Source organism: Lampris incognitus, chromosome 13 (assembly GCF_029633865.1).
Source record: "Lampris incognitus isolate fLamInc1 chromosome 13, fLamInc1.hap2, whole genome shotgun sequence".
Taxonomy (NCBI): domain Eukaryota; kingdom Metazoa; phylum Chordata; class Actinopteri; order Lampriformes; family Lampridae; genus Lampris; species Lampris incognitus.
This window is the reverse complement of record NC_079223.1, coordinates 36,283,102-36,298,659: the sequence shown is the minus strand read 5'-3', so window position 1 is coordinate 36,298,659 and position 15,558 is coordinate 36,283,102. Positions and strand designations below refer to the sequence as shown.

At 46.7% G+C, this 15,558-nt stretch overlaps 1 protein-coding gene across 1 annotated transcript; it reads left to right on the top strand.

Annotated features, from left to right (window-relative positions):
- Positions 1-7,598: 7,598 nt before the first annotated feature.
- Positions 7,599-12,986, top strand: LOC130123256 (tripartite motif-containing protein 16-like). The gene is made up of 7 exons (XM_056292396.1): positions 7,599-7,997; positions 9,542-9,637; positions 9,778-10,011; positions 10,246-10,405; positions 10,550-10,645; positions 11,959-12,095; positions 12,603-12,986. The coding sequence occupies exons 1-7, from the start codon at positions 7,599-7,601 to the stop codon at positions 12,984-12,986; spliced, it is 1,506 nt and encodes a 501-aa protein (XP_056148371.1).
- The last annotated feature ends 2,572 nt before the right edge of the window (positions 12,987-15,558 follow it).

Here is a 15,558-nt window from a genome sequence, read left to right as displayed (position 1 = left end):
CGTACCGAAACGTGAGACCCACGACCCAATAAAAGCCCGGGCCACATCAGCAGACGTCGTGGATGCCAGGGGAACAGCTTCAGGCCAGCGCGTAGTCCTGTCCACCACAGTGAAGAGGTAGGTGAACCCATGGGAGGGGGGTAGGGGACCAACCAGGTCGACGTGGACATGGTCAAATCGTCTCTCCGGCACTGCGAAGCGTTCCAGGGGCGCCTTAATGTGGCGGTGTATCTTAGCCCGCTGACAGGCAACACACGAGTCGGCCCACGCTTTCACGTCTCTCTTAAGTCCCTCTCACACAAACTTAGCAGAGGTCAGGCGCACGGATGGCTTACCGCCTGGATGAGAGAGGCCGTGCACAGCTTCAAATACGGGGCGTCTCCAGCTGTGCGGGACGATGGGCCTGGGCTGTCCTGTGGAGACGTCACACAGGAGGGTGACACCTGTGTCGCTGAAAGGAACGTCCTGCAGGCGGAGCCCCGTGTCGGAGGCCCGGAGACGGAGGATGCTCGGGTCCGTGGCCTGGTCAGCAGCCATCTGTGCATAGTCAAGGCCTAGGTGGACCGCTCCAATCACTGCCCTAGACAGGCAGTCAGCTACCTGGTTAGACTTACCAGCGACGTGCTGGATGTCGGTAGTGAATTCCGAAATGTAGGAGAGTTGTCGCTGCTGGCGAGCGGACCATGGCTCGGCCGTCTTGGACATGGCAAACGTGAGGGGCTTGTGGTCCACGTACGCAGTAAACTCGCGGCCCTCTAGCAGGAAACGGAAATGCCGGACAGCGAGCCAGAGACCGAGGAGTTCCCTGTCAAAAGTACTATACTTGCGCTCTCGGGGTGTAAGCTGGCGACTGAAAAAGGCCAAAGGCTGCCAAGCCCCCCCCACCCACTGTTCGTGAACCGCACCAACAGCATAGTCCGATGCATCCGTGGTTATGGAAATAGGCGCTGTAGGTGAAGGATGCGCTAGCAGGGTAGCCTGGGAGAGCGCAGCTTTAGTCTCGGTGAACGCACGGTCCCGCTCTGCTGTCCAGTCGACCGCCTGGTTGGGGGACATGCCTTTCAGCGCCTCGTACAGTGGCCGGATGATAAAGGCGGCTCGAGGAATGAAGCGGTGGTAGAATGTCACCATCCCGATGAACTCCCTGAGCGCACGAGCTGTTTGGGGGCGCGGAAAGGCCGCCACCGCTTCCACCTTTGAGGGCAGGGGGACTGCCCCGTCCCCAGTGATGCGGTGCCCGAGGAAATCCATGGCTGTCAGCCTGAACCGGCACTTCGCCGGGTTGACAATGAGCCCATGCTGGCTGAGGCGTGTGAAGAGGGCATGAAGATGGGACAGGTGTTCTTCCTCGGAGGCGCTGGCGATGAGTATGTCGTCCAAATAGACGAAGATGAAAGGAAGGCCACGGAGCACTGAATCCATCAGCCGCTGAAAGGACTGGGCCGCGTTTTTGAGTCCAAATGGCATTCGTAGGAATTCAAATAGGCCGAATGGGGTTGTCACCGCTGTCTTGGGGATGTCTGAGGGGTGCACGGGAACTTGATGATAACCACGGACCAGGTCGACTTTTGAGAAGACGCATTTGCCAGACAGGTTTGCAGAAAAGTCCTGGATATGCGGGACAGGATAGCGGTCAGGCGTGGTGGCGTCATTTAGTCGGCGGTAGTCCCCGCATGGGCGCCAACCTCCATCAGGCTTAGCGACGATGTGGAGTGGGGACGCCCACGGGCTGTCAGAGCGGCGGATGATCCCCATGCGTTCCAGGTGCTTGAACTCAGACTTGGCAATGGCGAGTTTGGCGGGGTCGAGACGCCTGGCTCTGGCGTAGACCGGGGGCCCCTTCGTAGCAATGTGATGCTCCACCCCATGCTTAGCGGTGGGTGCAGAGAAGGTAGGCTGGGTGAGGTCAGGGAACTCAGCGAGGAGGCGGGTGAACTTGTCTGCCTCTGAGAGAGAGTTGGCTAGACCTGCATAGGCCGCTTCCCTCCGCGTACATGCGAAGGAGGAGAAGGTTAAGGCATCGACCAGACGGCTGTTCTGAATGTCCACTAGTAAACCGTAAGCGCACAAAAAATCAGCTCCGAGGAGGGGAAGCATTACATTGGCCATGACGAACTCCCACGTGAAACGTTGTCCACCAAAACACAGTTCTACAGACCGCACGCCGTAGGTGTGGATAGGGCTGCCGTCAGCCGTCGCCAACTGGGGGCCCCGCTCCCCGCCCATGATGTCGACGTCAGTAGCAGGGAGCACGCTTCTCTGTGCGCCCGTGTCACAAAGAAATCGCCGACCGGAGATGGTGTCGAGGATGAAGAGTAGCCTGCTCGTATCGCCAACACTCATGGCCACTACTGAGTGTTGGCCCTCTCGTTTCCCGTCGGCCTGTAGTTGCAGGGGGAACGGCACCGTTTAGCTTTCGCACCAAATCGAGCGTGGTACATACAGAGTCCAGAGGGCTTGTAGCGGTCTGATGCTGTGGCGCCACCGTCGGGCCACGCCCGCGATGTCGGCGGGGGGCCAGTGAAGGTAGGAGCCAGCACCCCGGCATGGGAGGAACGTTGTGTAGCGACGAAGAATCGGTCAGCCTCCTTTGCCAGCTCACGGGGATCAGTGATGGTGGAGTTAGCGAGCGCAGTCTGGACGTGGGGCGGCATGTTGCGCAGAAACAGCTCCATAAACAGGAAACATGGCTTTTCTTGACCCAGTAGGTTTAACATCCTGCTCATTAGCTCCGATGGTTTGCCATCTCCCAAGCCCTGAATTGCGAAGAGGCGACGTGCTCTCTCCGTTGCAGACAGTTCAAAAGTGTCAAGGAGGAGATGTTTAAGTGCGGCGTATTTACCATCGGCCGGTGGGTTGGTTATGAAACCGCTTATCCTGGAAGCCGTAGCGCACCCCAGCGCTGCCAATACGTAGTAGTACCTGGTCTCGTCTGCTGTTATGTCTCTGAGCGCGAACTGTGCCTCAGCCTGCGCGAACCATGTAGCCGCGGAAGACTCCCAAAACTCCGGCAGTTTAATTGCAACGGCGTTCGTAGCCATAATGTGTGTGGTTTCAGAAAACCTATCCGAAAACCGACGTCGGGGTCACCAGTGTAGAGCCGAAGTAACGGAGAAGACCGTAGGTTCACACTTTAGCCGTGTAGGCAACTTTCTTTAATCCACGGTAAATCAGCGAGACAAACAAAACCCCAGCTCGACTGAGCGGAGGTGGCAAGAATAACCAGAAAACTGGCTGGACAACCATAACTTAACCCTGCGTTAACCTGCCAGGGCAACCATGACTTAACCCTTAGTTCCTGGGTTGAATTCTGTCCCCAATACGTGTCCACCACAATGTAGATCTACGGCTGCATCTGACCCGGGAGCGTTTCTTCAGCCATTTTGTGAAACGCAGTCGTGGAGGAGTGTGGTTTATTTAAAAGCGCACCGAACCGTCGTCTAAAGTTGTGTCGAAGCGGTCGACGTCGTAGAGGCTGTGCGCGCGTGAATGAAAATAATGTAATAAATTAAACAAAAGTAGCGAGAAGTGTGTATTCTAATGTAACGGAGTATAAGTATATTTTTTAAAATCGTAATTGTACTGGCGTAAGATTAAGAGTAAAATAAGAGGCAAGGCTGAGATGGCTTGGGCACGTGTGGAGGAGAGATGCTGGGTATATTCGGAGAAGGGTGCTGAATACGGAGCTGCCAGGGAAGAGGAAAAGAGGAAGGCCAAAGAGGAGGGTTATGGATGTGGTGAGGGAGGACATGCAGGTGACTGGCGTGACAGAGGAAAATGCGGAAGACAGGAAGAAATGGAAACGGATGATCCGTTGTGGCAGCCGAAAGTAGTAGTGGTAGTAGTAGAAGTGGTAGTAGTAGAACTGCACTCGAGTAAGAGTGAAAAATATTATGCATTAAAACTACTATAAGTACAATTTATTGGAAAAGTTTACTTAAGTACATGTAACGGAGTAAACGTGGGTTACTACCCGCATTTATTTTTTTAATCTTGAGCTCCACTGACATATGACACAAAACTTGACCCATTCTCTTGTTCTTGACAATTATCCAATCAGACTGAAATAAAAGTTGTTTTCAAGTAAATTACTGTAAACTACTAATAAGACACGTTAGCCCCTAGCTAACGGGTCTGACCCTTTAACCGAGCGGTTAGTGATGTCGCCTTGTGGTGCAGTACACGCCGCATCGAATAGCTGGTTACATTAAGTCTCATGATTGATTGTTTTACTGGTGAGGTGGCTGGGCACGTGGTGAGCAAGCTGCAGTGCTAATGGCTAATGGTCTAGGTGGGTGGGCATATACAGCAGGGGCCTTGCACTGCACAGATTCAAGATCAGATTTTCTTAAACCAAGTCAAGGTTAAAAATAGTGGTATTAATTTTTACCTGACCCACTATCAGTTAGGTTGTGTCAGTGAGAAGGGTGCGGGATAATTTGCTAAGCAGCAGAAAATGGACAACGTTAACCAAAAGCCCAGCGGGGCTGTCAAAAGAACGAAAAAGGAACAGGAAGTGAAAGGGGCGGGCACAATAAAAAATGTCCCAATAATAAGTAGCTTTTTCAAAAAAGCTAAACAAAGTGAAGAAGAGGGCATCCCGACGGTGGACGTCGAGCTAGCTAGCAGTAACAATGGCCTGGAAGTGTCTACCGACGGTTACAGTGATTCACAGCTGGATTTTGAGGACTTGATCACAGAGTTTGCAAAGAAAAAGTCAAGAAAGAAGAACTTCTAAAGGTAAGAGCATTTGATCGTGCTGTCTGTGCACTGAGCAGTATCTGTCGTGGTTTTGGTGGATGAGTTCATCTGATATGCGGTTTGCATAACGTGTATTGCATCACTGTGGTGTGACGCTGCTAAGTTGTGTTGGAGTTGGGTTGTCAAGTTCATTATTTGTTGGTTTTTGCCGTTTTGTGTGAAGTTGCCTAGTTCACTTAGTGAACCTTATTTTGAAACCTGCATTCAGCAGTGCTGTTTGGTTACCTTAGGATGGCATTGTTGTTAGCCTCTTCCTAGTCAGTCACATTATTATTTATCAGTAATAACTGGTGCGCTGTCTGTTCGGTGGTTTTCAGTGAACACAAATGTTGCCATAGTGTATAGAGTCATACACTGCCTTTGGACGATTTAATCCATTGTTTCCTTGTCTTGTGATTTGTGAGTGAAATGGCAGTATAGCCTATTGAGCTGTATAGCCATACCTGCTCAGTTGGACTGGTTATTCACCCTTTGACCAATAGGTGTGTGATTATGGTGCGGTTGATTTCACATGCCAGCTTGACTGGAAACTCAAAATAATTAAGGTGGGGTTTAATGGCTGCGTGGGTGGGCGTGGTGTGTATTTGTGTGTGTGTGTGTGGGGGGGAGGCTATGAGTTTCAGTGCCCAGGTGCCCCAGGGGGTACTAATCCAGCCTTGGCTCTACCTCCTGAGCCATGCCGCCCCCATGTGAGCTGAAGAAGAAGTCAAGTCAAGTCAATTTTATTTGTAAAGCCCAATATCACAAATTACTAATTTGCCTCAAGGGGCTTTACAGCAACACAACATCCTGTCCTTAGACCCTTGCATCGGATAAGGAACAACTCCTTAAAAAAAAAAGAAGAAGAAGAAGAAGAAGAAGAAGAAGAGGGTGATGAAAACTGAAATTTCTTTCCTGTAATTATATATTTAGCATATATTTTATTATTATATATTTATTATATATTTCTCCCACAAGTGGCCTCTTTTATTCCCAATGTAAATGAGAAACCCAGCGAGCAGGTGACGTACCCTGTTGCATGACGCAGGGATCTGAATCTGAGATTTGGGTAAGCACATGGAAATAAGTGAAAAGGATAGAGTAAAAGTTATTTGTCATTTTTTGTTTATCTTATACAGGATTTGTTTGACTGTGGTTAGGAGTAATCACAAAGGAAAGGCCCTTCTTTCTCATAATAGTCTTTTAGCTTCCCCATTTGTTATCCCTATCCTACGCTAATACAGAATTGATGAGCCAATAGTTTTCATGGGTAAAATAGGGTAAGCCAGGCTTCTCTTGGTATTAGGAAGAAAATTCCACTGTTATTATAGTTTCTGTCATAGTAGTAGCATTAGCAACCATGTTGTTGTTGTGTTTGTGTCATGTCACTTCATGGACAACACCTGAAGATTTTCTTGTTCTTTTTTTGGACCCCCCCCCTTTTTTTTTCTCCCACCATTGTATCTGGCCAATTACCCCATTCTTCCCAGCCGTCCCGATCTCTGCTCCACCCGCTCTGCTGATCCGAGGAGGACTGCAGACTACCACATGCATCCTGCCATACATGTGGAGTCGCCAGCCACTTCTTTTCACCTGACAGTGAGGAGTTTCACCAGGGGGATGTAGCGCGGGGGAGGATCACGCTATTTCCCCAAGTTTCCCCTCCCCCCTGAACAGGCGCCCCAACCAACCAGAGGAGGCGCCAGTGCAGCGACCAGGACACATACCCACATCTGTCTTCCCACCTGGAGACACAGCCAATTGTGTCTGTAGGGACGCCCAACCAAGCTGGAGGTAACATGAGGATTCGAAGCACCAATCCCCATGTTGGTAGTCAATGGAATAGACCACCACGCTACCCGGATGCCCACTCCTGATGATGCTTTTTCTCTTCAAACTGGAAAAAACCTGACATGCATATCACCTTTAATATGTGTACACACACACACACACACACACACACACACACACACACACACACACACACACACACACACACACACACACACACACACACACACACACACACAATGGCATCTGAATAGGTCTGTGTGAGAAAATAAAACTCGTCCTTTGAGGGCAGAGGACTCGAGCACAGAAGACCACCATGCCACCCAGACACCCCCTGAGAGTTTTATTTTTGTAGCAGTAAATTCATAGTGACAAACACCAGTGTAAGGCCAATCAAAGAAGGTTGAATCAGTTCATCTGGATACAACGTTTATTGACAGGTACGTTTCATCACTCAACTAAAGTGACCTCTTCAGTTTAAACTGACTGCAGGTATCCCCACCCCTTATAAACAGTACAGTTGCATTATAAGGGGTGGGGATACCTGCAGTCAGTTTAGACTGAAGATGTCACTTAGTTGAGTGATGAAACGTATCTGTCAGTAAACATTGTATCCAGATGAACTGATTCCACCTTCTTTGATTTTCTTACCTGGATTACTGAGCATACATCAAGACACCAGTGTAAGGCAACTAATTTGGTACCAGCGCTTTCTGATTTTTCCACATTCTATTACTTTGTTTTGTCTTAACGTCCCTCCTTGTGAAATGTAGAGCAGGTGAGATGCCACACCTGCTCTGCATATTAAAAAGCCAACCAGGAATACTGGTTTGACCAAGAGTGTAAACCTCATAGCTGACTGTCTACATCACACACAGCCTCAGTCACAGTTTCTGCGAAGCTGTAAGTCTTGGGCTCATATTCTCTGCTTTTCTGTGGATACCACATCGTCACACTTAGTTATTTGACTTTTTGCTGAGTCTTTCTTTCACCTGTGCATGTGAGTACAATTGATCTTTGTCTTCAGAATTGACGTACCTTTGACGAGCCAAAGTATTAGATTTAAAATGTCCCACCCCAGCACCCTGGACTTAGACAGATATAGCAGCATGGGGAGATCGCGTCGCTCGACCAGTCGCAGCCAATCCAGGCTGCAGTCCAAAACTGGGGATGTTCTGTGTGACTTCTGCACAACACGGAAGCAGAAAGCTGTGAAGTCTTGCCTGTTGTGCCTGGCCTCCTACTGTGAGACCCACCTTCAGTCTCACTATGAGTACCCTGCTTTGATGAAGCACAAACTGGTCAAATCCACAGGCCAGATGAGAGAGAAGGTCTGCGCGCAGCATGACAAGCTGCTGGAGGCGTTCTGTCGCACCGATCAGACCTCAGTGTGTGTTCTCTGCATGATGGATGAGCATAAGCACCACGACACCGTCCCTGCTGGAACAGAGCGGACCGAGAAACAAGTGAGGGGAAATCTTTTTCAGATGAACAACCAGTTCAAAGAAGTGTATAAAAGGGCAACAGGATGGCATTAGTGGCTGAGGAGAAAATCTAATAATTGGGAGGATCTTGGTTCAGTTCCTTCTAAAGCCCTTATCTTTGAGTAAGGCACTAGATACCCACATACTCATTCACTGTAAATAGCTCTCAGTGTGAAATTCAGCTAAATGCCTGAAATTTTACACAAGAGTTTTTCTCTCTTGTGCAGGCCTAAACCAGATGCTGTTAGTAGTTCTGCTGTACTTACACTACCGTTCAAAAGTTTGGGATCACCCAAACAATTTTGTGTTTTCCATGAAAAGTCACACTTATTCACCACCATATGTTGTGAAATGAATAGAAAATAGAGTCAAGACATTGACAAGGTTAGAAATAATGATTTGTATTTGAAATAAGATTTTTTTTACATCAAACTTTGCTTTCATCAAAGAATCCTCCATTTGCAGCAATTACAGCATTGCAGACCTTTGGCATTCTAGCTGTTAATTTTTTGAGGTAATCTGGAGAAATTGCACCCCACGCTTCCAGAAGCAGCTCCCACAAGTTGGATTGGTTGGATGGGCACTTCTTTGAGCAGATTGAGTTTCTGGAGCATCACATTTGTGGGGTCAATTAAACGCTCAAAATGGCCAGAAAAAGAGAACTTTCATCTGAAACTCGACAGTCTATTCTTGTTCTTAGAAATGAAGGCTATTCCATGCGAGAAATTGCTAAGAAATTGAAGATTTCCTACACCGGTGTGTACTACTCCCTTCAGAGGACAGCACAAACAGGCTCTAACCAGAGTAGAAAAAGAAGTGGGAGGCCACGTTGCACAACTGAGCAAGAAGATAAGTACATTAGAGTCTCTAGTTTGAGAAACAGACGCCTCACAGGTCCCCAACTGGCATCTTCATTAAATAGTACCTGTTAGAGCCTGTTTGTGCTGTCCTCTGAAGGGAGTAGTACACACCGGTGTAGGAAATCTTCAATTTCTTAGCAATTTCTCGCATGGAATAGCCTTCATTTCTAAGAACAAGAATAGACTGTCGAGTTTCAGATGAAAGTTCTCTTTTTCTGGCCATTTTGAGCGTTTAATTGACCCCACAAATGTGATGCTCCAGAAACTCAATCTGCTCAAAGAAGTGCCCATCCAACCAATCCAACTTGTGGGAGCTGCTTCTGGAAGCGTGGGGTGCAATTTCTCCAGATTACCTCAACAAATTAACAGCTAGAATGCCAAAGGTCTGCAATGCTGTAATTGCTGCAAATGGAGGATTCTTTGACGAAAGCAAAGTTTGATGTAAAAAAAATCTTATTTCAAATACAAATCATTATTTCTAACCTTGTCAATGTCTTGACTCTATTTTCTATTCATTTCACAACATATGGTGGTGAATAAGTGTGACTTTTCATGGAAAACACGAAATTGTTTGGGTGATCCCAAACTTTTGAACGGTAGTGTACATTTTTCATTGATTATCATCCATTGGTAATGATAGCATTGACACCACTCCCTCTTCTCCAGAAACAGCTTGGTTCAACTCTGCAAAAATCTCAACGAAGGATTGATGAGAGGGTGAAAAAGTGGCAGGACCTCCGACAAGCTGTGGAAGCAGTCAAAGTGGGTACATCATTGTTTAAGTTACATACACTTCCTCTAGACAATGGCTGTTTTAGCAAAGCAAAAGAAATGTTTTCAGTGAATCTTTCAGCAAACTCGCTCTCCCTTTCCCCATCCTCTCTCTCTCTCGGTCTCAACAGCACTCAGCCCAGATGGTCCTGGATGAGAATGAACGGATCTTCACTGAGCTGCTGCGTTCCATAGAGAGGAAGTACAATGAAGTGAAGGAGATGGTTCGTTCCCATGAGAAGACGACAGTGACACGGGCAGAGATATTGCTGGATCGGTTGGAGGAAGAGATCACCCTCCTGAGGAAGAAACACATGGACCTGGAGAAGCTCTCACACACTGACGATCATATACACTTCCTACAGGTGAGGACAACAGCAACTGGACAGAGATAGCCTTGGTGGGTCCTAATGTTACACATTTAATAGCATTTATACCATAAGAATGACTCTTGGCCATAATGCGAAGATTGCTAAATAGATCGTATGTTCTGAGAACATATTATTTGCAAGTTGCCCTGACTGTTCATATTTAATCATTATCTAGGATATTTAGATAGCTTTGTATTAACCTGCATCTCTGTCCCATCTTTTTCATAGAGCTGGCAGTCTCTATCAGGCCCTTCAGGATATGAGGATCTCAACAATGTCAGTGTCGCACCCTACTATTCCTTTGATGCTACCAAGAGAGCCATAGCAGCACTGAAATTGCAGGTGGAGGAAGTCAGCAAGACAGAAATCAGCAAGATTTCTGCCACAGGTTAATGAATTTGACTTGTTTTTTTTGTGTCAAATGGCTTTTCATGTCTCTCTATGGATGATATTTCCTCCTCAAAAATGTCATGTATTGTGGCTGCTGATATGGAACATCCAATGATGCAGCACTCCTTGACTGTCTCCATAGTGAAAGAAGTCTACATCACACAAGAATTAACGACAAAGACAACAGAAGATTCAGTGATGAGGGAGGAACCGCAGACCAGAGATGATTTCATGAAATGTGAGTCACACTATCTCACTGTTTATGCAGAGCTAGGGAACTTCAGAAACATCGCACAAAGGCCTTTTGTCTGAAATCTCCGTACTATATCAAGAAACCCAAATTCACATTTTATCCCTGGTTTCTTCTAACCTGCTCTGAGACATAGTGCTCATAGACTGGATACGTGTCCTTAGCTGTCAGTCTTTAGCATGACTAAAACTTGTGGTAAAACAACTGAAACCAGTGTGAAGAGAGAGGCATGTTGCCTGCAGAACAGGTTTGGTGAAATGTTTAAAGCCTGTTGGCAATCCACAATCAGCTTAACAAATAAAGGCCCAGCCTAAGTTGCGCCCACTTGTGGGAAGCAGTAAAACAAGCTGATCTGTGTGGCTGATACAATATGGACATATTGGGCCAACTTTCAGCCATGCTTCAGTGTTTTTTATGATCCATTTGCTGAAGAAAAAAAAAGAGGAGAATTTATATGTCATGTTCACGATCTCACTGACACTTAGTTTGGTTAGCCTAGTTCAGTTATTTGAACTAGGCTAAAAACTAGGTAAAAAAAAACACTAGCACAATTTGTTCTCTAGTTTACAAACACAGTTTGGTTTAATCGATCAACAAACCACCAAGGCATACAGTTAAATGGGGGGGGCAAACAAACAAATAAAAAAACACAAAAGATGGAGAGAACATGACCACAGCCTGACAAGCCTGACAAAAGACCATAAACAACAACCATGTGAAAGAATACATAAAAACATCTTGTGCTGAGTCAAAGAGTGTTTGGGTATTTGTTAAATACAAGTAGGGGCGTCCGAGTAGCATAGTGGTCTATTCCGTTGCCTACCAACACGGGGATCGCCGATTTGAATCCCCGTGTTACCTCTGGCTTGGTTGGGCGCCCCTACAGACACAATTGGCCGTGTCTGTGGATGGGAAGCCGGATGTGGGTATGTGTCCTGGTTGCTGCACTAGCGCCTCCTCTGGTCAGCCAGGGCACCTGTTTGGGGGGAGGGGGGACTGGGAAGAATAGCATGATCCTCCCACGTGCTACGTCCCCCTGGCGACACTCCTCACTCTGTCAGGTGAAAAGAAGCAACTGGCGACTCCACATGTATCGGAGGATGCATGTGGTGGTCTGCAGAGGGGGTGGAGCAACGACTGGGACGGCTCGGAAAATAGGGTAATTGGCCAAGTATAACTGGGGAGTAAAAAGGGTAAGTAAATAAATAAATACAAGTAGGATGTAAAGTCGATATCAATGTGACTGTCAGTGTTTGTGGTTTGTCTACTTCTAGCGATGTGTATTGTGCCTACTTTTTCAGACTCCTGCCAGTTGACCTTTGACCTCAATAGCGTCCATCCAAATCTTCACATCTCAGAGGGGAACAAAAGAGCCAAGATGCTGAGTGAACCCAAGGATTACCCGGACCACCCAGACAGATTCAACCACTGGCAGCAGGTGAGCGCAGCTTACTGCATCAGTGTTTTACCAGTGTGAATAAAACGAGGCAAAGAAATTATAGATGTATATGTATCTGTCTATCATGGAACCCAGCCACTGAGGATGCACAAGCCAGTGCATTCTTAGTGCCAGCCCCAAGCCCAGAAAAATGGGGAGGTTTATGTCAGGAAGGGCACCTGGCGTTAAGCCTTTGCCAAATCAAATATGCGGGTCATAAATCAGATTTCCATACTGGATCGGTTGAGGCCCGGTTTACCAACAACCGCCACCGGTACTGTTGGCCAACAGGGTGCTGGTAGATTATCATGGAATATGTTTACTTTTGGGGGGGGTTTCTTTTTACAAATGCAACATGTTAAATGTAATAGAAGCCTGTTGTGTCATTAAAAATGGGACCATAGAGAATGACAGGTCGACAATCCGTTAAAGGTATTTGAATGAAGTTTTGCATTGGCCTTCCTGTTTGATAAAGTTTTATGCACACATCACTTCATTCCATCCCAGGTGCTGTGCAGGGAGGGCCTGAATGGACGTCGCTGCTACTGGGAGGTGGACTGGAGGGGAACAGAAATAGATGTGGCTGTTACCTACAGGGGGATCCGCCGCAAAGGGAATGGAAATGAATGTAGTCTGGGCTGGAACGACAAGTCCTGGAGCCTGTACTGCTCTGAGTCTAAATACTCATTCGTGCACAACAACAAGAGTATTGACATAGCAGTGCCAAGTGCCACTCGTATAGGGGTTTACCTGGATCACAAGGCAGGAACCCTGGCATTTTACAGTGTTTCTGAAAGCATGCAGCTTCTGCACCAAGTCCAGACTTCCTTCAGAGAGACCCTCTACCCAGCATTCAGTGTGTGGGGCTTTGGTTCCAGTGTAAGACTATAGGAGAGTTTAGACACAGATGGGGTTTTGGTTCTTGTTTAGGAAAATTGGAAATTTGAGAAAAAGAATAAATATGAGGGTTGAAATATTTCAAATACATACTTTGAAATGTCCATTTAAATATTTTGAGCCTACTGAAGTCCAGCATTTGACAAATTGAGCCACTCAGCAGTATGGGAAAATGAGTGGCTTGGGGTGTTTAGTACAGCTTGATAAAATTTAATGAAACTTGCAATTTTAACTGTTTTGAATTGTATGTCCATCTTTTGCTCTGACACGGTGAAAATGTAGCTTCCCAGTAAATTTACAGGGAATAAAACTGAGTCATAATGTTGAAAACTTTGATTATGAACTGAATGATGGACTGATTTTGCATTTCAAGAACAGATGTTTGACCTGTTTCCTCTGGGTTTTTGCAGCGTTCTTGATCATTATCATCTCACAGGAATGTTGTAACATATCTAATATAATTCACATGTTTTAGTATTTTGAAAAGCGCCGTGTTAGACTGTTGAAAAGTGCATAGTAGTTCTTTAACCAAAATACTGTAACGTGCATGGATAAGAAGACACGCTGGCCGCTGGCTCGCGAGTCTGACCCTTTAGTCGATCGGTTAGCGATGCCTCCTGCGGTGCGGGTGAAACAGGTTCGCTTCCCGGCCGCGGCAGTTCCTGTGGTTGCGTTGTCCCCCGAATTCGCTATAATACTGTCTTATGCACGTATCTTTTAACCTTTCAGTTAAATCACGTGTATTACACCCTGGTCCGAATAACAAATATGATTTTATGTGAATATCTCTTCTGATGTTGTCACCTTTTTCTCTGATACTGGTGCAGGTAAAACATTTCCATTGTGAGCCATGGAAAACATGTTGAATTCATCTTGAAATACTCCCGTCTGGACTTAAAACTTAATGTTTTGAAGACGAGGCCAGAAAACTCTGGGCATTAATAGCCCCCCCCCCAAAAAAAACGACAAAAGTAACCTTCGTTATAACATTCGTTGGAATTGTAAACTACTAATAAGACACGTTAGCCCCTAGTTAACGGGTCTGACCCTTTAGCCGAGCGGTTAGTGATGTCGCCTGGTGGTGCAGTACACCCATATCGAATCCCGCACCGGGCAAGAAAATAACCGGTTACAGAATGAAGGAGTGAAGAAGGGGTGAGGGATAAACCTTTGCAGAGTCTGACTTTGTAAAGCTTTGGTAAAGGCTGGGGTGGAAGAAAGGCAATGCACACCACTTTCGTTTCCAAATTTAATGTGTTTAAATGCAAGGAATGGCCTGATTATGCAGTTAGAAAACGCTTTGAGTGGTTGGTAGGCTAGAAAAGCGCTGTATAAAAGTGTAGTCCATAGACGTGTAAATTGCGGATCCATCTAGATATCCACGTGTGTTTCAGATGTTCTTTCAGCTCTCGTTTCGGGGCCTAAGAGAAGTGGATCTGTTAAACCTGCAGAGGGCCACAGAAACACGTGTTTTTTTGATGGGCTACCTTTATTTCCCCATGCCCACCGTAAGTTACACCAGTAGTACAATTTCGTAGTCATAATGCACAAACAGATTTAAGTTTTCCTTTCTTAGTAGAGCTCAGTGGTCACAGTTGTAGTGGTACACCTCACTGACCCTTACCGCCAAGGTGGAAACCCTTGTGTGCACTTCTGTGATCCGCAGCGCAGCGTGCTTGTAAAGAAACGCCTCCAAAGGGCTTGTTTGATTATGTTAAAGGGTCATACCGGTGTTTTTCTATTTCTTTCTCTTTGCCCTCATAGGCTACTGCAAATCACGTGCGGTGCATGAGCGCGGTGGACCATTTCCCAAAGCATACCGTAGTATGTTTTGACTCCCCCCCCCCCCAACTTTCCACACGGCCATTGGTTTCCTTTCATTCCCGCACAAGCATGGTCGGCGAAAGATAACGCAGTTGATTGATTTATGAAGTTTCCCGTGATTCTTAACTTTATTATTCCACAAGGGCGACTTAAATGTGCACTGTGATGGTTTGCCTGTTATTAAGTTTCTTCAAATTCAGGGCACTAGTTGCTGGAATGAAGAAGGGGTGAGGGGAAAACGCATTTGAAAGACATTTAAAACGCCATGGCGTGATTTTGTTAACTTTACGGGATGTGTAGTAAAAGGGAAAACGCATGCTGTAATATGAGCACAAAAACACCGGCGTGGTCGCCTTCGTCTGCACGTACAATTCTCACCGGAAATCTGAAATACTGTGTTAGTTAGCTACGTCCACGCCTGGTAGAAAACAAGTTCCAATGCGTTAGGATTGCATGAAGTTACGCGTGATTGTTTTTTTTTTTACACTCTCAGCTCCGCCCTCTCGCTCGGCAAACGGCATAGCAAAAATCGAGCGCCCTCTGTCGTGGCACGCTCGGAAGGTGGTGTTGAATTAAACAGCTGGCTCGTTAGTAGTAGAGGAGCAGGCTCGGCTCAGGCGGTGTTCGGAGCTTGTGTTTCTACCCCGAATCAAAGGCAATAATGAGTCGATGGGATTTGGCGCATCCGATATAAGAAGCCCGGGGTTGACATCGCGTTAGACACGTCGTTTTTCTTTTTTTT

Bases quoted from the DNA above. Each gene is read 5' to 3' on its own strand.
- LOC130123256 (XM_056292396.1), top strand. From the start codon at position 7,599: ATGTCCCACCCCAGCACCCTGGACTTAGACAGATATAGCAGCATGGGG. The intron at 7,998-9,541 runs GTGAGGGGAAAT...CCTCTTCTCCAG, and splicing joins CAGAGCGGACCGAGAAACAA to AAACAGCTTGGTTCAACTCT. The intron at 9,638-9,777 runs GTGGGTACATCA...CGGTCTCAACAG, and splicing joins AAGCTGTGGAAGCAGTCAAA to CACTCAGCCCAGATGGTCCT.